The sequence below is a fragment of the Perissodus microlepis genome, chromosome 8 (assembly GCF_051167445.1).
Source record: "Perissodus microlepis isolate ML-2025 ecotype Zambia chromosome 8, ASM5116744v1, whole genome shotgun sequence".
Classification (NCBI taxonomy): Eukaryota; Metazoa; Chordata; class Actinopteri; order Cichliformes; family Cichlidae; genus Perissodus; species Perissodus microlepis.
In genome coordinates this window covers 5,308,662-5,329,487 of record NC_140468.1, presented here as the reverse complement: position 1 = coordinate 5,329,487, position 20,826 = coordinate 5,308,662, and the positions used below count along the sequence as shown (strand labels likewise).

At 41.8% G+C, this 20,826-nt stretch overlaps 3 protein-coding genes across 4 annotated transcripts; all 3 read right to left on the bottom strand.

Annotated features, from left to right (window-relative positions):
* Nucleotides 1-88: 88 nt before the first annotated feature.
* LOC146381221 (homeobox protein Hox-A3-like) lies at nucleotides 89-7,025 on the bottom strand. Of its 2 annotated transcripts, none has more exons than XM_084937146.1 (3): nucleotides 6,545-7,025; nucleotides 1,950-2,329; nucleotides 89-890 (listed from the first exon to the last, which is right to left on the bottom strand). In XM_084937146.1, the coding sequence occupies exons 2-3, from the start codon at nucleotides 2,206-2,208 to the stop codon at nucleotides 286-288; spliced, it is 864 nt and encodes a 287-aa protein (XP_084793272.1). In that variant the 5' UTR covers nucleotides 2,209-2,329; nucleotides 6,545-7,025; the 3' UTR covers nucleotides 89-285. The 2 variants fall into 2 exon arrangements, with proteins under 2 accessions (XP_084793272.1, XP_084793273.1); XM_084937147.1 differs by lacking the exon at nucleotides 6,545-7,025 and adding an exon at nucleotides 3,324-4,614.
* Nucleotides 7,026-12,335: 5,310 nt separating this feature from the next.
* Nucleotides 12,336-14,644, bottom strand: hoxb5b (homeobox B5b). Its single transcript, XM_084937145.1, has 2 exons — nucleotides 13,814-14,644; nucleotides 12,336-13,380 (listed from the first exon to the last, which is right to left on the bottom strand). The coding sequence occupies exons 1-2, from the start codon at nucleotides 14,442-14,444 to the stop codon at nucleotides 13,133-13,135; spliced, it is 879 nt and encodes a 292-aa protein (XP_084793271.1). The 5' UTR covers nucleotides 14,445-14,644; the 3' UTR covers nucleotides 12,336-13,132.
* Nucleotides 14,645-15,077: 433 nt separating this feature from the next.
* Nucleotides 15,078-18,320, bottom strand: hoxb6b (homeobox B6b). The gene is made up of 2 exons (XM_084937148.1): nucleotides 16,801-18,320; nucleotides 15,078-15,967 (listed from the first exon to the last, which is right to left on the bottom strand). Exons 1-2 carry the CDS (start codon nucleotides 17,249-17,251, stop codon nucleotides 15,711-15,713), a joined length of 708 nt encoding a protein of 235 aa, XP_084793274.1. The 5' UTR covers nucleotides 17,252-18,320; the 3' UTR covers nucleotides 15,078-15,710.
* Nucleotides 18,321-20,826: the final 2,506 nt, after the last annotated feature.

Sequence of the window (20,826 nt, the reverse complement as noted above, 5' to 3'; positions counted from 1 at the left end):
TTATTATTATTATTATTATTATTATTATTATTATTATTATTATGTTGGGTAAATTACAGCAGTGAACCTTTTTAATTTAAGGTTTTAATTATTAAACGAAAGTTAAAGTCGAAAAGAAAAGAACCGAAACTTTGCACTTAAAACACACAGCAAATGATTTATAAATACAGATAAAAAAACAACATTTGAGACTAATATTCTGATTAATTAGTCAAATAAATAAATAAATAACGCATGCATGGAAATATATCAGTATTGAGCTTCTTTATAAATCCACACCGTGCGCTACAGGTGGGTCAGTTTGGGAGCTTGCAGGATTCTTTCCTGAGGACTGCAGCTCTGTGAGAAATACGAGCCGCTCAGGTCGTTTCCTCGCAGGTTGGGGTTTGGTGTGTGTGAGCTCGTGTGGGTGCTGTACTGCACATCAAACTGCGGGCCATGCGTGAAGCCTGAAACTGGATATTTAGAGTAGTTTGCCGGGTACGCAGGCTGCTGCTGCTGCTGCTCCTGCTGCTGCTGGGGCCTGAGCGGAGGGGAGGCCGGTTGGTAATCCCCTCCCAGATGGACATAACCCAGGCTCGACAGAGTGGGGCTTCCCGGGGCGGAGGGGGAGGACGAGGGCGAGCAAGAGGAGGTGGTGATGGCTGGAGGGAGGCCCTGACCTCGCTGGTCCTTTTTCTGCTTCATCCTCCGGTTCTGGAACCAGATCTTGATCTGCCTCTCGTGAAGATTGAGCAGGCCGGCCATCTCCACGCGCCTCGGCCTGCAGAGGTAGCGGCTGAAGTGGAACTCCTTCTCCAGCTCCACCAGTTGCGCGCTCGTGTACGCGGTGCGCGTTCGCTTGGAGGCCGGGGTCGCGCTGCTTTGACTCTTCTCGTTCACGGGGCAGTCTGTAGAGACAATAATGTGCACGGGAACGTGATCAAATTAGAAGCTTCCCCTTCAATAACTCTTTAAGTTTGCACATATTTTAGTTTTAGTCTTATGTCTCATTAGCTGACCCTGTTCCTGCTATGATCCCCACCCCAATTATAAAAAAAAGCAAAAAGTAAAAGATCAAAAGTAAAAACAGCAAATTAAAGTTTAATCGGTAAGTAAAATCAACAGCAGAACAGAATAAAGGAGCAGCGCAGAGGACACATAACGTTACCACAGCTTCGCGGTGCCTCTGGTGCTCTGTGAGCAAGTTAGTACGCATGTGCTAAAGGGCAAAGTCAGCAAGCTCCAAGGCTAAAATGCATACAGTTAAGGTGATGAGTTTGTGTTAGAAGTCCACGCATTTCAAGGATGTTGATTTTAACTATTTTGGGGGGGGGGGGGCAATTTCATATGCGTTTAATGATTTACTAAATGAAACCCAAATATAAAAATACATTTTTATATACAAGAAGAACTCTAAAAGTGTTGTTCTCGTTTGGTTTATGTGTGTCTGATGTCAAATAAGTCAGTTGATACTGGACATTTGATTGTCTTATTTAAATATTTTTTCTGTCATAAATCACGAAAGTCTCTGATTTAGGCTCAGAGAAACTGTATTTAAAGTGGAAGATAATTGCAAAGAATAAAAATGTGAGTTTAAATGAAGGAGGGCCATCTATATCTGTGTGTTTCCTGTTTTAATAAGCAGCATTTCTGCGCTGATGAGTCATTCTGTCTGTGTCCTGTTACTCTCGGCTTCGTCTGCCCCCCCAAAATCGATTAAATCTGAATATTTTTCTATGTAATAAACATGACATGTGAAATTAAATTATATTGCTTGGTCTGTTTTATTCATAAAACAAATGTCATCCTAAATCCTGAGCCAGGGCCTTCCCCTCGCATGCCTGATTCCAGCTTTAATGCTGAACTGCAGGGAATATACGCTACATTAGGAGCTACGTTGACGGGAAAATGAGTGGAAACGGCTTCATTTAAAATCCTCTGCTGCTGCTGGTTTATGTCATACAGACCTGCGACTCTCCTCCCGGGTTTCTGATTTGAGTGTCTGGACTCTTTCATCCAGGGGAAAATCTTTCTGCTCATTGCAAACTTTGGGTTTTGCTGCTTTGACCTCCGGGGAAACGTGCCATGCTCAGACGCCTCCACTTGCTGCTGAGGAGCGCCCTCAAAGCCGCTCACACCATCCGGAGACTCGCTGAAGAGGTCACGGTGGTGATGGTGATGATGGTGGATGCTGTGTGAAGCGCTGCTGGTTTTCTGCATTTCCATTAAACGTGCACAGGGTCTCCTCCTCCCCCTCCTCTCCTCCCCTCCCTTTTTGACCTTGTGGCGAAGCGCTGGCAGCCAAATGTCACATGGCAGGTTTCCACAGAGCCGAGGGCTTCTTGGCCTGAGACGATCCAGCAAAAAAAGAAAAAAGACGGAGACAGAATCAGGGAGGAGACTAAATGATCCATCTTATCAACTCAATAGTATGCTGACATGAATAGCAAGCCTCTCCAAGCCAGAGAGGCGACGCAGAATGAAGAGTGTGCTGGAGAAAGAAAGAAAAAAAACACACCAAGAGGAGGATAATCCTGTAATATCTCTGCAGAAATTCAATTATTATCCTCTTGTTCACCCTTTGCAATTAATATGGACCTCAGTGGCCTACAAATTCCTTTTATTGTCATTTAATTATGTAAGTAGCATAAGCAATATATAAGGATTGCAGAGTATTAAAGGGGCAGCTTTATTGGAGGCAGTCTTTTGTTTGATTCAGATTCAGAGCAAGAGACAAAAAAAATACTAATTGACAGATATAAATAGCTAAAATATAAAACCATACATTAAATACAAATATAGCAAATAACAGTGTTTTTATTCATGCTTTCAGTGGTGCTGCGGGAAATTAAATTAGGCCTGTATGACTGCTAATAAATAGCAGCCTTTGTTCAGTTAATGGATAGCCCTGCGTTGGGCATTTTTTAAGGGGGAAAAAATTAAACGTTACATCACAGTTTGCTAAGAAAAATCCATCAATTAAACGCAAAATAAAAGAAAAGTGCTTTGTGCGCCGCGGCTGGTTTGTGCGCATCTTCTCGGGCAATTAAATTTAATTCACTTTTCTTCCAAAATTAAAGAGAATGAAATTATTAAAGGCGCAATTTTAAGGACGAGGAGAGGGAGTGAGCAAGGAAGAGAGGGAGAGAGGGAGAATAAGACTGGAGGCATGCAGCTTTATGAACTCTGGTTGAACCGCGGCTGGAGTCGGGCTCGTAAATCATAAAGACACATAACCCAGTCCGCGGCACAACAGCTCGGCTGCCTTACCTTCACAACCTACATTCATTCCGCTGCTGAAACAATCCTGCACGCAAACAAAACACACCGGCTCCTCTCACCTTTGGAAAACCTCCCGGATTAGTGAATAATCCCAGCAGAAGCACGCGGCTCTCGTGCGTTAAGGTGCACGCGACGTGGCTTTGAGTGGTGAAGGACTGGACAGTGTTTCTGCAGCTGCAGACCGCCCTGCGTTGCATTTCTGCACACAGGATCGGCGTGTGTGTGTGTGTGTGTGTGTGTGTGTGTGTGGATGTGTGTGTGTCTGTGTGTGCGCGTAAAAAGGAAGCCTTTCTGCTGATCGTGCAGGCTCAGTTTCATGTATGGTAATAGGCCTGCGATAAAGATAAGAAAGGGGATTTTTACGTCGTTCTATATGGCAAATTGACTTCCTCTACGTGTCTGCGGCAATTAGAGCAGAATGAAAACCCAGAAACATTAAGATGGCTCAGCAGAGGGCAGGGGGAGCTGAAATATTTTTGGCACTGAAGTCGATTTGAAGTAGATTTAGATAAAGAAAATGGCCTGTTAAGGAGATGCTTCCCACCTCCACCACCACCACTACTGTCATGCATTAAAAACACCCAAAGGCTACCAGTTTTTAATTTCACCGCGAAGCTTTCGGGGCGCAGAGAAATCACACTTCTATGAACACACAGGCAGTCACGTCTTGTTTAAACAATCCTGGGAAGTCGTCCAGCTGCTGTAACAATAAATTCAGACATCCAGTTCAGGACCGATGCCAGAGATGCCGTAAATTACTCAGCCAAAGAAAGCTATCAGTGTTTAGTCTTTATACCAAATGCATTCTTTGCGTAATGGATCCTTTCTTCCTTCATTTAAAAGAGAGATCAGAGAGGTTCATTTCAAAGCACCAAAGTGGAGACAGACCGCGGTCAGCACAGCAGCATCCATTAAAAAAAAGAAAAGGAAAACTTGTAACGAGGCCTGGCTTGTGCTGGCTTTGGTTTTTGGTGACCGCTGCAGCGGATCGATTGGCGGTGCTTTGATCTCTCGTCTTCACGTTTTGCTCGATCTCTTTGATTGGCTCTTGAGGGTAATATTTAACTCAGTGGCGTTAATTAATGCAAATGGGAGTCTTTGATCTTTGATGCGTGCCACAAAAATGTCTCATGGCAGCCGTGGGCCTTCTGTCCAAAAGGTCTGATTTACCTCACGCACACTGGTGCAGTTATTTTGTGCAATCACCGTTGATTAAACTGCTTCCTATATTTGGCCAGAACGCTCTGAGAAACCAGATTTATGCTCCTCGAGTCGCATTTTACTGATTAAACAAAGACTGAATTAAAATAAACGTTAAAAGTGGAATTTAGCAGACGGAGAAAAAGCGTGATGTGTTGTGTTTGCACCAAAACGTTAAAAAAAGACCTGCAGAAGAGATGACCCACCCCCACCCCCCTCACCACCACCGCCACCATTTTCCACATTTTGATTGGCTCTAGTTTACCAGGAAATGTGTTGATCCGTGCATGCTGAGAGTCACAGATGATTAAATGCACTTGAATGAAATATCACACTTGCCCTTCACACTATCAGCTCCATATCTTTTAACCTGATTAGTTTTGGTTTAATTTTGTTTAAGTTGAATTTTCGCCTGCTTCTCCAATTCAGGGTCTTGAGCCTATCCCGGCTGAAATTTTGATAATAAGTTAGTTATCAAAATTTCAGTCTTGCAAAACATTCTCTGTGCCCCACATGTAGTTTTTTTTCTTTTGCTTTTGTTTTTTGTGGCTTTGGTCAGCGCTGAAAGTCTGCCGAGTACCGTCTGCTTGAACAGCTATACAGCTCTCCATGTATGCTGATGAATCCGACCAGATGTAGCTTATAGCCCTGGAAGGTTCAACTACAAGCTGCCTTTGTGCTAAGACATTCCCATCAGTCGAAGCTGCAATTTGTGTGGCACTGAATTTCTGAGATTTAGTCCTCAGCAATAACTGCTTAACAACGAGCATGCAGCTACTCTGCTTAACCCCTTTCTGCTAAAGTGCAAAGTATTACCCTCAAAGGTGCCCAAAGTAAGGTCTAACCCTAATGTGTGCCTTTGAGAAAGAAAAGATTATGTCTGTTAGAACTATCGTCTCATTATCAAACAGAATTTCAAAGACAAAAATCATTCTGATGGCATAGGAAGAAAAAAATACCGGATTATAACTGATGGTGCATTAACGTGCAAGCATTACTTTAATGTAACACAATTATTGTTATTCTGCAAAGTTATCAGAGAAACAATAGCAAATATTTGCTTTTGAAATGTAGTGAAAGTAGACAGAAATACTTGAGTAAAGCACTGCAGGTGCACACAGGTGCACATATAAACATAAATCCTCCTGAGAGCCTATAAAAAGCGCCATAAACACACAAAGAAAAATCAGCAATAAGTGCGCTGTTTAGACAAAAACTGCCCTCTGATATATGAGACGTGGAGGCTGGTTGGGTGTGTGTGTGTGTGTGTGTGTGTGTGTGTGTGTGTGTGTGTGAGTGAGATGGGGGTGGAGGTGCAGATGGACTGACCTGATAAGTCAGTTTCCACTGAATAACGCATGCACAATAAATATAAATACAAATAGGTTTGATCCTCGTGGAATGTCGTTATCACTCATGTATGACAACATCCCCGAGCTGCACTTTACGCCCATCACTCGCGATCTTCCTCATCGTCTTCTCTCTCTCTTCTTCTTCTTCTGTCTGGTGTTTGATGTACACACACAAACACACACCCTCCACATACCCCCACCACCTCCACCTCCAGCCGCCCTCCACTCAGTCTGCAGGCCTGCTGACAAATGCAGCGCACTGCAACCGCTCCTGTCAATTAGCTGCAGGAACCACGTGTGCGCAGAGGAGGGGATTTATTGCCCCGAATTAATTCTCTTGAATCGGCGGTGGCAGAGGCTTGATTCCCCACGCAGGCAACACGAGCGAGTCGATAACCAAACAAATACTCATAAATAACCGTGATTTAAAAATGTTGTTTGGCATCTATAAGAAGTAAACAAACAGCAGATATATATGTATAAGTGTTTGTTTGGGTAATTGTCAACAGCTGCACAGCGCAGGCTAAACAGATGTTACGCAATATATAATGTGTCTTTACGGGAGGATTTTTAAAAATAATGTGCATTAATAAAGCTCCTCCTGTCTTCGCCTTTGATTCATTTGTTGCCTTTGCTGCTTAGAAATGCTAAATATAATCGCGTTACTCCCGAAAACTTTAATCAAACTCACACTGCGAGTGCGTAAAATCCAACTTTGGCGAACTTACTTTTTTCCTTCTCCGGAGCCTCATGCTTTTCCTCACCAGGCCGGGTTCTCCATCCAGTCAGGTCCGTTGGAAATGTTTGTTTGAGGTCCTCCTCCTCACATTTCCCCCTGGCTGCAAACCACCACTCCTCCTCGACTATACGGACAGTGGCAGTGAAAAGGAGACGTGACAAATGATGTGCGGAACAATGCCCACATTCAAGGCTCGTCCGGCAACTTTCCCAGATGTCATATTCTTTACCCTCCACCCTCCCCAACAATGAGGCGCTAAAAGGGAGGAAAGAGGAGAGAAAACAGCCAGCCAAACTGTGCAGAAGGCCTGCAGCTCTAAAGAAAAAAAAAAAATCACACACACCAGCACAAAATATCAAATGTAGCGCTCATGTTGCACTGATACACAAACAGAAAGGAATTTTCTTGTCTTCTAGACGAATGTTTTTCTTCCCTTCTAGGTGATGTGTCATCATCTACATACTCCCCAAGATGCGAATTTGTGGCTGCTGCTGTATTTACACAAATTCGGATCTACAGGGTGGATATAGGTGATATATCGTCTCTGCGGGCGTTTGGACAAAAGCCTGGAAAAATGAAGTCAGCTAATTTAAAAATCAGATCTAAACATGATCTTTTCACTTTGTGAACCGTGACACTGGATATTTCTGGACATTCAGCAATTTTTAATAAAAAAAAAAAAAAACCTTCATAAGTTATACTAAAGGCTTCATTAGTGATTAATAAATATTATTGACCTGTTTAAGTCATCAATAAGAAAAAAAAAGCCAGATTGTGAAAAATCCCCTGGGTTTATGATGTTTATCCCTATCTCATGCTGGAAATCCCCGTATGTCATGTATGTAACAGGCTATTAAAGCCACATTAAATACTTCATAGATTTTAATAAGTCATTAACAAGTAATTTATCAAATGTTTAAGACATGGAGCAGCATGTTAAATGTTAATAAGTCACAAATAAAGAGGATTAATACATGTAGTCTGTAGTTTTTAATATTAGTAACTTATTAATAAAAGGTTGCAATAAAAAAACTACTGTACAATTAATTGCAGGTTAATTAGATAAAGATGAAAATTAGGTTAACAAGCTATTGATAAAAGGCTTCATTTATAAAATATTTAGTTATATGTAATACTGGAAGTGTTTAAACCACAAAGTCTTCAATTACAGGAAATGCAATACATGCAGGCTGCAATTATTAATGTTACTGACTTACTGATAAAGACTTAATTATCAACAAGTCATTCAGCTTGACAGCCAGATATGTCGTTATTATTATTTATTTATTTTTTAAAAAAACAACAACAACAGCAACATCAACATGTTTTTAGATTTATAAAGGTCGACGCATGTTGCTGGAATTTATGCACAAAAATAAGTCTTTAGTTCAGAACTTATAAATTCATTTATAGATGAGAATAGTTTTTAATATAAAGTTTGAAAATAACGTTTATTGCTATTAATGCCAATAAGTTATTACTGTATGAAAATCTGAAGCTGTAACTGTTTATATCTCGTTGATGGGGTAGGTTAATTTCCAAGAATTGAATTATAAATGCAAATGAGAAATTAATAAGGGGTTTAATGTCTCAGCTTTCTAGTTTTAAAAAAGGTTATTAGAATTTGCCGAATGCAAATACCAGCAGCTGTTATTAAGTCATGAATAAGATGTTTTCAATTTTTTTTAAATAATAAAAATTGCAATAATAAGAATATTGAGACAAGCGGTATGATACAACACGTTACACACTCAACCGAGTCATTAAAAACAGATATAAAAGTTAATAAGTCATTAATATGGGCTCATAATAACCCGTTCTGAGGGTATATATAAATTAGTCAGAAGTTTGAGCTTTTAAATGATGAACGCTATCATTAGAAGAAGGTTGGACATAACAACAGTTTATGTTACTACATTATTAAAATACTTTTAGTTAAAAAATATGCAGGTATACACCTTAATACGTTTTTTTTAAAAAGAGTAAAGTAACAACAATGTCATTAGTAAGGAGCATTAACCACAATACCTGCGGTTATAAGTGTTTATGTGTCATTAATAAAGGTGTTAAACCGCAAGGAATGTGATTATAAATGGAAACATGCAAACACTTAGGGGTTTATTACATGAGGTATCCAGTTATAAACATAAAAAGGTTATTAAGATTCATTTAAAGCAAACACATGCAGTCATGGATGTGAATAAGTCATTGTTATGGTGTTTTGATAACCTGCTCAGATCACCAAGTGACCAAATCTGCACTTATTGATGTTTCAAAGTAACAATACTAAGTAATAAGTCATTAAAAAAGGAGGTAAATCACTAAGAACGCAATTTTTAAATGTATTTGTGATTATATAAGTTAATAAGGAGTATTGACTACAGCACCTGGAGTTATAAGGGTTTCTTTACTCTTTAATAAATGTGTTTAACTGACAAAAATGTGACTATAGATGGAAATGTGCAAATAATAAAGGGTTTGATAAATCAGGTCTGGAGATATAAATGTTAATGAGTTATTATTAAATGGGTTCTGATGGTAGGTCTACAGTTATACACGCTAGCAAGTTGTTACTAAATGGATGTTGTGTCCGTACCATCTGCAGGGAGTTTCTAAAAAATATCCACTCAGTTCTTATAACCAGCCCGAAGAAGCTTCTACAGCCCTAACACCCAAACGTTATTATTTATGGTTTATAATAAATCTATAAGAGTAACTTAATGATTTATTAACTATTAGCTAGAAAGCCACCAACTCTAAACATTTTTGTAAAATATGCCCACAGAGGTTTGAGTTTGGACAAATGTTTTACAGCTGCAGTGACCTCATGGCTGTCTTTCTCTAATAAGAAGTAAGACTTAAACATTATGAGCATTTATAACAGTGATATGACTGAATGCACTTCACCGTCAGAGGCTACAGAGTCCTCTTCGAGAAACTCAGACACTCAAATCAGAGTAAATACCAAAAGATTACAAAAAGTCCTCCATTAGAAGTTTGAACTCACCACTAGAAATCCTGCAAGGTCATCAGCTGGCATTAAAGCATCTTAAAATGTGTAACTACATGACACACAGCTGGCTTAGGGCAGTGTTTCCTAATTGAAGGTTATTGTGTGACCTCAGAGGGGTCAAAAGATAAGCATGAGAGGCCATGGGGTTATCAACGGCAGAAGAAGGAAGAAAAAGATGTTTTTTCTCTTATTTTGCTGTAAAATGTAAAATAATTTAACAGGTTTGAGCTTTAAAAAGTTATTTAAACTCAAAACAAAGGAAAAGTTTCACATTAAGAAAGTAATTTTTAAAACACCTTATAAAACTTTATAAAAAGTTTGGGATCTTAAATACAGATAAAAATGGTGCAGTAAAAAAAGGCCTTAACACCTTTGGAATAACATGGAATACAGATTAAAGCATAACACAAAGTAGAAATACTCTAGTACAAAGTACATGAAGTCAGTCTGATTATTTCCTCTCCAGCTACCGTAAAGACAAATGAACCCAACCTTTTATTATTATTATTTTTAAAAAATCAAAAAGCAGCTTCACTCCCAGCTCAGAGTGCGCACGATTAAATGTGTTTCCCTCCACCTGATCAAACCGAAAGAGATAACAGATAAACAAAGCTCGTCTTTTTCTCTGTTCTTCTCTGTAACTTACATGCCCCCGATGATAAGAGCTCCAGCTGGAGGCAAAAACCCCAGAAAGAAACCTCATCCATCATCAGCCTGCTCGGTCTGAGGCGCCCTCTGCTGGCACAGCCGCCTCATTACAGAGACCTCACGGACACAAACAAACAAACGGCAGCAGCTGTGAAGTCACACACAGCCTGCCAGATGTTGAGCACCCATACAAACAGAAATGTTCAAGGTGGTTTCATGCATTTTATGATTTTGATTAAAGTCGTTCACACTGACTGGCTGATTGTAACATTTATGTGCAAATAAATACAAACTCCTTATGTTTACGCTCTCTATTATTAGGTATACAACATTATATGTATATATATATATATTTCTATTCGCTGATTTTGAAACTAAGACTTCAATATTTGTGCTAAATTCTAAATTCTGTAAATGTATACAGAAGATATATAACTCAGCGTGCATCGCCACATTTTTTAAACTCAGTTTTCTCGCAAACAAAAGCGCAAAGTGGAGCTGAATTCTGCTAATTTTACGCAGCTGCTTTGGAGTGATTGAAACCCTGATTATAAACTGTGAAAAATATGAGAAATATAGGCATTGAAGCCTCTTCTCTCCTGTGCAAAAGCACCGCGTTATTGCGCTCCTGAGCCTCGGTGGTGACAGTGCAAAGTCTTCCTCCTGACGCATCTGCGGGCTGCAGTCTCTACCGTCTCCTGACCCAGCGATGATCCCCGCCGCCATGAATTATGCATGAAATCCGGGTACAGATTACCCCTATCAATATGCAATACTCATTACGCTGGCTAAATTGCCACTTAATAGTTATGAATATGTGGAAAATGTCTGGGACCCATATAGCCCACCACTACTTTTTTACTCTTTTTTTTTCTTAAACCTGAAATGAGTTTGGAAATACTTTTGGAAATATTGCAGAAGTCTCTTGCAGTCTTTTGCTTTCCTGCACATAATATCATTATGTTTTATTAGTGGCCGCTAGACAATGCACTCCAGGACCCACATAGCCTGGCTTTTCTTTATGTAAAGTCAGTGAAGCCTGTGTCCAGCTCGGAGTTGTCCGAGACTTCACCTTTGGCCGCTCGGTGACTTGACAGATTCGGATAAATCACTCCAGGACCTCGCTCAAGTTCGTTTTTGCATGGCAGCTCTATAAAGCTTCTCATTAGCCTTCAAGAGATTTTATTTTCCCTCCTAAAAAAATCAGCTCGTGTTTGAAAAAGAAACTTTGGATTACTTTCTTTTAAGTATGAAAATCTGCCAGTATGTGTCCACGCTGAGCAGAAACAGGGGCCTCTAAATGAGGATGTTCAAACAGCAAAACGTTTAGGATTTTCATGATAAAAGTGACAAATAATCAGTTTTAAAATGTGGCTCTGTGGCTCAAACCCAGAACTAAAATTTGCGCAATTAAATCTTAATATTTAGACTGTTTTTAAAATAACATTTTAGCAGCCACACTCTTTTAATGCGTAACAGTTATTGGAAGTTTTCGCGCAGCAGCTTAAACTAACTAAACATGAGTGGACACCACTTCCTTCCCCAGTCCAGCCTTTGCAGTCCCATCCACGCAGTTAAGCCGTCACTTTCATTCAAGGTTGTGAATTATATAGTACATTGTCTACTCCCCAAAACCATAAAACCAACTTTATGGACCTCACGTGACTTTTCACAGTCTGTAAGTAATATAGGCCTATACAATCTTTGGTAAGGGGGATTTTTACCAACTTCAGCCTTGCCTATATACCTGTAAAGCCAAAGCTTTACCCCCTCTTTTTTTTTAAAGGTGGATTTTATCAGCAACATATTTTCCCACATGGCAAACATCTCGCTGCAGAGAGGTAAGTGTTTAAAAAGTCTTCTTTTTCACTGTGTCTGCGCCAAAAACAATGCGTCAAAAATTGACCCGAAATCTTGTTTGTGTGTGGGACATTTTAACAAATCCTTCAGGTTAATCATTAATAAGTTTAATGCGGGTGAAAAGCAGCCACACACACACTCACATACACACGCACGCACACAGAAAAAGTTGCGCATCTCCACTTAAAAATGGCCTGCCTTTTTTTAAAAGAAAAACCTAATCTGTTTTTATTCTAATCGATGAGACAGTCGAGACACGTTCAAAGCAATTGAGAGAAACTTTATTTTCAAGCGCTATGAGTTCACTTACAAATACAAAAAGCTTATTGGAGAAAAAAGCTTACATCACTGCCTATCCACAGAATAACCCTTTGCACTAAAAATTTATCACATTGACAGGTTGAATACATTTGCATTGCTCATAATTAGTCCTAAACAATAGTAATAATAATAATTATAATAATAATAATAATAATAATAATAATAACAGATGCACAAAATATCCTAGAGCTACACATTGGCTTGAAAGTTTATGGATCTTGGCCACAAGTTAACCATCAAAAATAGCAGTAAAAGTTACACTAAAGCGCTTTGAATGGCCCCCGGAATACATTACATTCGATGAAGAGCAGCATGTGGTTTGGAAACTTCTTCTTTTCTTTTCCTTTTTTTAAACGTGTGTTTTGTTTTGTTTTTACTGTACAATGAATTTACTCCTGTTAGACCGCGGAGAAGTTACAATAAAGAGCTCAAGTTGAAACACCTTCAAGAGAAAGACAGAAAGAGACAGAAAGAGAGAGGAGAGATGGACAGATAACTCCCCAGCCCTGCGATATTTACATCTTATTTTCCACATCTAAGCTACAACAACAGTGAACTAAAAATGGCATTTTAAGACCACAGAATACTTCTTTTTCTATCACAATGGCATGCTGGAAGGTGCTGCGCTTTAAATAGCTTTACAGTACTCATGGATTCTCTTTTTTTTTTTTTAACTTATTATGTTTTTCTTTTTTTCTTTCTTTCTGTTTTTTTTTAACTCCACCAAAAAGTTATTCAGTTGTGGAAGGCGCTCCCTCCCGTTACGAGGCTCATGCTTTTCAGTTTATTGTCCTTCTTCCACTTCATCCTGCGGTTCTGAAACCAGATTTTGATCTGTCTTTCGGAAAGACACAGGGCGTGGGCTATCTCTATCCTCCGCCGTCTGGTTAGGTACCTATTGAAGTGAAACTCTTTCTCCAGCTCTAGCGTCTGGTAGCGGGTGTACGCAGTTCGGGCCCTTTTCCCATCAGGTCCAGTCATATCTACAATTTTACAGAAAATCCAGAAAATTAGCAACCGCACTGCACACCAACAACTACACTTTCTTTTCTGTCTTTTCTCCCTTTTTTTAATGTGGGGGGGCTTTTCACTGTGATTTAATGGACGGAGAGGGGGGGTCACACAGCATGAAATGGGTGGAAGCATGCAACCAACACGACACATAACACAACACAACAATCAGCCTTCCCTCTGCAGCTCTGGGCCAGCACAGCTCACTACACCCCACACCTCCTCCGGGCTCCAGCGGCATTTAAAGCAAACAACCCCACAAAGATTTTTTTTTTCTTACTGATTCTGCCTCTAAATTCTTCCTTCCACGCCAGCCTGCGCACTCATGCAACACCTGACAGATTTATGGCACACCGTCAGCGTGACAGCCTTCAAAACTAAATATTAAGAGAGGTGGAAATCTACCATGGCTTATGTGCAGCTTCCGCATCCACGGGAATATTTGTGGCGTTTGGCAGTCGTTTGCTGTAGGAGTGGAGGAGGTGGCGTTGGGCTCCTGGTGCTGCTGCTGCTGCTGCTGCTGCTGCGCCCGCGGTGCCGTGCCGGAGGAGCCTCCGCCGCCTCCGCTGCTATGCGCGCCCTCCTCGCTCTCGGATGCGACCGTGGCGTCCTCTATCTCCGTGAAATGAGCGCTGTTGCTTTTGTTGAGGCTGCTGCCGCCCGAGGTCGCGCTCCGGTCAGAGGGAGGAGAGGGGCTTTTTAGTTCCAGCTGCTCCCGGCTGGCTGTGGCGCACGACGGCGGCGGCGGCGGCACCGGGTCTGGAGACGACAGCGAGCAGTTGGGCGTCTGTCTGTAGCGGGCGTCCGCCCCAAATCCCCGGGCATCCTCCCTCACAGCCCCGAAGTGGCCGCCGGTGTTGGTGCGGTTCACGGTTAGGTCCATGCCATTGTAGTTGTAGCCGAAAGACCCGGAGTGCATGGTGCCAGGGTCTCTGAAGGAGCCGCTCACAGCGCCGTTAGTCCCATAATTTAGTAACTGATAGTCGGAGCCATTTGGATAGCGCCCTGAGAACGAGTTTACAAAGTAAGAGCTCATTTGCTTGGATTTTTAAAGCCTCGATTTGTAGATCTTTGTCGCTATAATCCTGTGTGCTTGCACGATTTATGGATGCAATCATGAATTATAAGCAATGAAGCCCTACTGTACTTTGCCAGGTATGCGGCCAAATATGGGAGAGCGTTCGGGAATCACGTGCCTTTGTTGACCAGTCGTAAATCCTCACTGATGACTTCAAGAGGTAATTCATGCTCCATGGTTACAAATGATGACGAAATAATGGTCGTTAGGGCTCCAGTCAATGGTGCCTCCCCGCTGCGCCCCGAGAGCCGCGCAGGCAGAGAGCGCCATCTTCCGGACAGCTGCGGTAGCACCCCGCCGGGACTCGCTGTCAGGGCCCCCGGAGTCATCCATCATTTATGTAACACTCATAACGCAGGCCACAAAAGGCTCAGGTAGCACAAAACAGCGAGCTCTCAGCCAAACTCGCGCACTTTACCCAAAAGTATCCAAAAAAAGGGGGAAATTTTCACTTTTACGCCGTATTATATGATTTTATTGTGGCTTAAGAAGCTGAGCAGACGCTGAGCCACTACCATTACTACTAAAACTACTAATAGCACCGCTACTGCTAATAATATTCGTACAAATAATAATAATAGACAACCAGAATTTCCAATATACATCAAAAAGCCTTTATTTCTATGTACAATTTCCTAAACAAAATATTGCACACAATATCCAGATGTGCATCGAAGACAACAATAAATAACATGTAACATCTGTACAAATTTCTTTCTTTTCTTCTTTTTTAATGGCACAAAACAAGCCTACAGACTATCACAGAGCGACCACAGCCACAGGATGTACAGTTAAAAGGACGAAAACTCCTCTTTTAATGTCAAAATAAAATCAACATTAAAACAAAGAAAGGAACTCAGTAGGCCTACACGATCATGAGGTAACAACATGAACCAAACACTAAAAATTATTTACATTTTGGCGGATTTTTTTATTATTATTTGATTTTATTTGTTTTTGTTTTTTTGTTTTGTTTTTTTTGCATAGTCCCCTAAATAAACGCACGAGCACACACAGGACAAACAGAGGAGGACCTGGTTTCTGATTTTTAACCTAATGCGGACACAGTCACTGTGCAGATACTGGAATAAACTCTACACGTCTCTAACATGTGATTTGGCAGCACTTTGTATCTACAAAGGAATAATACATTGTTTTTTTATGTCAGGAGTGTGCACATACACACACACATGCCTCTTATTTTATTTTATTTTAAGTGTCCTTTTAGCTCTTTTTCTCCGCCTGTTCCTCCTCCTCGGGCGTCTTTGAGGGGTTGAGGAGTTTGTTCTCCTTTTTCCACTTCATCCTGCGGTTCTGAAACCAGATTTTGATCTGTCTCTCCGTCAGGCACAGGGCGTGGGAGATCTCTATCCGGCGCCTCCTGGTCAGGTAGCGGTTAAAGTGGAACTCCTTCTCCAGCTCCAGAGTCTGGTAGCGGGTGTAGGTCTGTCGGCCCCTGCGGCCGCTGCTGCCAAACGGGCCTGCAATGAAAATGAAGTCATGTGTTAATAATTAAATGTTAAGTGCGGGAGGAAAACGCACTCACTGTGTGCAGTGATGCATCCAAATTAAATAATTAAGTAAATACAAATAAACAAAATAAAATAAAACCGTTCTGCGCAAAAGTCCGAAAAAAAATCAAAATGTATGGTTTTATTTTATATTTTCTCCTTTCTGTAGGTGCAGATTTATCTTGTTTAAAAAAAAAAAGTACACATATATGTGATATTACGATAGTAGTCCCATTATATCTCTTAAACTTCCCACATGGCGCCTGTTACAGTAAGCCTTTCAGAAAAGTGTCATTAGTACAGCGCAGTCTCTGTATAATAAATGATGCACTGGCTCTCTTGTGTCATCTAAAGCACGCATTGTGCACGTGCAGTCAGAGGCAGGCTTGTTTTCTCCTTTAATTTGCAGTGAAATTCATATTTTTTTGTTCGTGTTTGGGACGTTAAATTAAGTTTTTTAGCCAAAAGGCGCGTTAAAAAATCCAAAAAGGGGCCATGTGACGCGAGCTGGGAGCTCTTGGGTTGAAGCTCGGGTGGTGTAGGCCCACTGAGTTCGTGCGTGTGCGTGCGCGCAATGTAGTGAATGTGTGTGTGTGTGCGCGCGGGTATGCAGCCCGTGCCTGTGTTGTGCTGATGATGTAGTAGTAGCCAAAAGCCCCGAAGGCGCACGAATCTCCGCGTGCAATCGCCAAAAACACAAACTTCCCGCTCGGCTCTGTCTCCGCGCGCTGTGCTGCTCGCAATGACCTGAAAGGCTTTCCACACCTGGCAGGTAGCCTCTTCTAACGGCCGTGGGTACTCACCGGCGGAGCAGGCGTTCATCCTCTGCATCCACGGGTAGATCAGCGTGGACGACTTGTCGTCGATGCTGCTGCTCATGCTGACAGCTTGCTCCGGGCACTCCGCTTTGCGCTGCTGATGCTCCTGAGTGACAAACAGCGGCTGGTCCTCGCGGCTCGAGAAAGCGCACGAGCCCTCCGCGTCCTTGTAGAAAGTCCCGACCGGGTTGTAGTCGCAGGGCGCTCCGCCGCCGGCCCGGCCGTAGATGGCCGCGGCCGCTGCGCCCGTCTGCTGGTAGTAAGACGCCGGGTAAACCTTCTCCTGCATGTTGGCTGCTCCATATGTGGCCGCGTTGGAGTAGTGTCTTAACGGATCGGTGTATCCCGAGGAATAAAGCGGTATCTGACCCAGGAGAGAGTCCTGTCCTCCCGGCAGAGACACGGGAAAAGTTGAGTTAACAAAATAGGAACTCATTGGGTGGACAACGGGGTGTATATACTCCGGAGGAATATGATTTGTTGTCTTTTATAGTCCAAGTGGTTTTGCCATTACTTTATCGGAGATTTGGTTTTTGCTGAAAGGGGGGGTTGTGAGGTGCCACTGAATACAGAGGGGAAGTGTACCATCTGATCAACCTCTGGCCAATCACCGCCGTCTGTGCTTGCACTATTGCACCCATGGGGGGCTCTTGTTGCGCGCAGGAGTCCCCGGTGAATCGAAATGAAGCGCTCGAGCTTGTCGCTCGCGCACACGCTCACACAGACGCGAAGACTCATAGAAATATATTTATACTTTTTTAAAAGCCTAAATATAACCCCTGTTTCATGCAATCCAGCCCCCTCTCTCCCACACTCTGTCACACACAAACACACGGTGCAAAAAAGCAAAAACATTTACGCACAGCCTGAGTCTCGCTCAGCCTCTAACCTTCACTTCCATCTCCTTTAATAATTCACTAAAGCCAACAAAGTCTGGAATAAAACTCTTCTGCCAGTAAACCCTTTAAAACGAGCACAAACTGATCCACATGGACGCAAGAAACCTGCGTCAGTGATGCATATATTTCACTCTTCGAAGGTGAGACCTCATCCTGATTCAACCCTGACTGACTGAAGTCCACGAAGACATGCAGAGAGCAGCGGGGAGGACACGCGCCGGCACTCAGGATCATCATAATCATCATCATCATCATCACGTTAACACACCATGATGAAGTGGACAACAATTTCACACTTAGAAAAAAAAAACTGGTAAGTATGAAGGGTTGAAAGACGTCTCAGGTGCCTGGAGCCTGCTTTTCGTTTCTTTGTTTTCACCCATGAACTAATTTGTAGTTAAGAGCAAACAAGGAGGGAAATTAACGCGACTGTTATTAGTCTTCTGTGTTTTTCTTCTCTGTCCATTTAACTCGTATTGATTGATTGTTATAATTAATAAAATACAAAATTTGCTTCCATTCTGAAGCTAAGTCGCTTTTCGAAATGTAGTTTGCAGAATTTCGTTCAAAAAGAAAGGAAAATGCATTATAATAAATTATTCTGTATTTCCTTCTGTTCAGTTAGTTTGCCTTTTTTTAAAAAAGGGCAAAAATTCTGAATGAAAGCCAGAAAAAAGCAGTTTTTAAAAGTATTCTAACGTGAGTATAAAACGCATAAATTGTATTAGAGCTTCATAGACGGAGGAAAAATAATAATAATCAGGAATGAATAATCCGCCTCTTGTCTTTGATTTTGCGCCCTTGACCCACAGATTTTCTGTTTGCGTCATGTCTGCTTTGAAAACATTTTATATTTTAATATTTCGATCAGAATTGAGATGAAATCAAATCTTAATCTTTAGCTGGATTGGCGCCTCTCCGCCAGGCCGCAGTCCCTGCAGCCCGGTGCTGGACAGCTGCTGGACTTTTGGAGAAACACTGACTAACAAAGAGGCAATCCCGTGTTTTCCCGTCACGTTATGGCCTCAGCCATAAACTCCCAGCATCAAAAAGGACGCAGAACACCCTGCAGAGGCGCCGGAAATAGAAAATAAATCGATAAAAGAGAGCAGCGGTGGTTATTGACTCCGCGTTTTGTGCAAAATCAGGACGAGGATGCATCAGAGCGAATATTTGTTTAAAGCTACATCAAAAAAATGTGAGGGGGGAAAAAAGCAGAAAGGCGAAAAGATACAACTAGGACACGGTGCGCAATATCAGCATAAATCGATTTGTTCAGAATAAAAGCACAAAAATGAATTACAATAATCCGAATAAATCAATCAGGAGAGTGAAAAACGTGTAGCCGGAGATCTTTTTGTTTTTTACCCCCAAGAAAAACATGACTCAGCTGTAGCACAGGCCCTTTACCATCGCCATCATCATCATCATCATCAAAGTCAAGCTTGCCTGGCCTGAAGCCACCTGGTTATACAACACCAGTCGCCAGCAGGCCTCAGACTCGGCAAAAGAGTCTTTTTTCACCATTTTAGGGAAAATATTTGGCGTGTGAAGGAATTGCAGCACCTCAGGGGTTAAACAGAGAGGGCAGCAACTGGTTGTGAATAGCACAAACAGCGCAAGCGGAATAATAAGATGCTTTGGAGAGGGTAATTTCCCTTTCTCAAAGACAGATCTCCCCGTTTCCAGCTTTGTAAACATCAGGCCTGCAGTGACAGTGAAGCAGCAGCAGCAGCAGCACCAGCAGGAATATCAGAAACATGGTGCCCTTACCTTTGTTGATAATCCGTCATTTCCAGTGTGGGTGCCACTCCGCAGCAGCTCCTCTTCGCTTCCTGTCAGCCCCACAAAGAAAAAAAATCCCCACTTTGCTAAAGTGATTTCATGAAAGTAATCCCACTATTCCAGGAGTGTGGTGATCCCTCATTTTCACGAACATAAAGCCACACAAGTACAGCCACATTAACGAGGCGCGCACGGCGCAGGAATTGCGCAGAGCCTCCATCGCCTACTTTTTGTTTTTTTTTTTTAGGGAGAGGGGGGGAAATACGCACGAAACCGCGAGCGGCTGTTCTTACCAACACTCCAAACGCTCACTGCACATGCAAAGAGCCCAGAAAAAGCTTGTGTTAGTAAGTGTTAAGTGAACGAGCGGTTGGAAAACAGCAGCTGCAATATAACCTCATGGGAAATAAGTTCCCATTCCTGCTGTCCACATGACCCCTCAGCAACCAATCCCCGAGCCAGGCGAGTCGTAAACTTCCAAGGCAAAGTTGTAAATTTTCATAAACAGCGGCCGTTTTTGTGCTTTGGACGCGCTTTCCTCACCGCCATCTTTATTTTCTCCCAAAGAATGAAATGTTTAAATTTTGCGTCAACATGGTAGAAACGACTCAAGATATGGAGGTGTGAGGGTGGTCAGCGGGGAAGGATGCGCTCTCGGTTCTGATCCATCTGGTCCGGGAAAGGTTTGTAGCTTCTTATTGATCTCTAACCACGGCGGTGGTCTTATTCGTGTACCCAAAAATTCAAATCGAATAACAGGAAGTGAATCTGGCTCCAGTCCTTCCTCCTGCATTTTGTCAAATGTGTCACTTTCAGGAAAAAATAATCATGTAATCTCCAAACCGCAGACGCGGGTGATTGAGTCTTCTTATTTTTCTAAAATAAAAAGGCTCCAGGCGTGAAGATTATTTGCATTAAGACTATTATAATCTCTCCAAATGTGGAGAAATTCCTCCAGATCAAATTGGCCAAAGATGGGAATGAGCTTAACTGCCATCCTGAGGCGGATTTTAAGGTCAGAAAAACTTGAAACAGCCCAACTTCAGAATGAAACTTTCCCTCGTTTGGGCCTTAAAAACGTATTCATCTTTTTTTCTTGTTGTTTCTAATGAGTCATTTCCGATTTGATTTGTTGTTATTTTTTTAAAGTATTCTTTCAGTCGGTATTCTGGTGTTTTTCACTGACAGAGAGGATTTCCGACATTTATAGACGCAATAAAACCATAAATTCCTGAAATACAAAACATTCTCCCCATCGCTTTCATTTTTCTCCCTCAAAGAGACGCAAAGTCCAATATAATAGCGCTTTTTCATTAAAATGTAAGCT

Coding starts and splice junctions, on each gene's coding strand:
- hoxb6b (XM_084937148.1), bottom strand. CDS start 17,251: ATGAGTTCCTATTTTGTTAACTCAACTTTTCCCGTGTCTCTGCCGGGA. Junction 15,968..16,800: donor GATGAACGCCTGCTCCGCCG/GTGAGTACCCAC, acceptor TTTTCATTGCAG/GCCCGTTTGGCAGCAGCGGC.
- hoxb5b (XM_084937145.1), bottom strand. CDS start 14,444: ATGAGCTCTTACTTTGTAAACTCGTTCTCAGGGCGCTATCCAAATGGC. Junction 13,381..13,813: donor GAAGCTGCACATAAGCCATG/GTAGATTTCCAC, acceptor GTAAAATTGTAG/ATATGACTGGACCTGATGGG.
- LOC146381221 (XM_084937146.1), bottom strand. CDS start 2,208: ATGGAAATGCAGAAAACCAGCAGCGCTTCACACAGCATCCACCATCAT. Junction 891..1,949: donor ACCCGGGAGGAGAGTCGCAG/GTCTGTATGACA, acceptor TTGTCTCTACAG/ACTGCCCCGTGAACGAGAAG.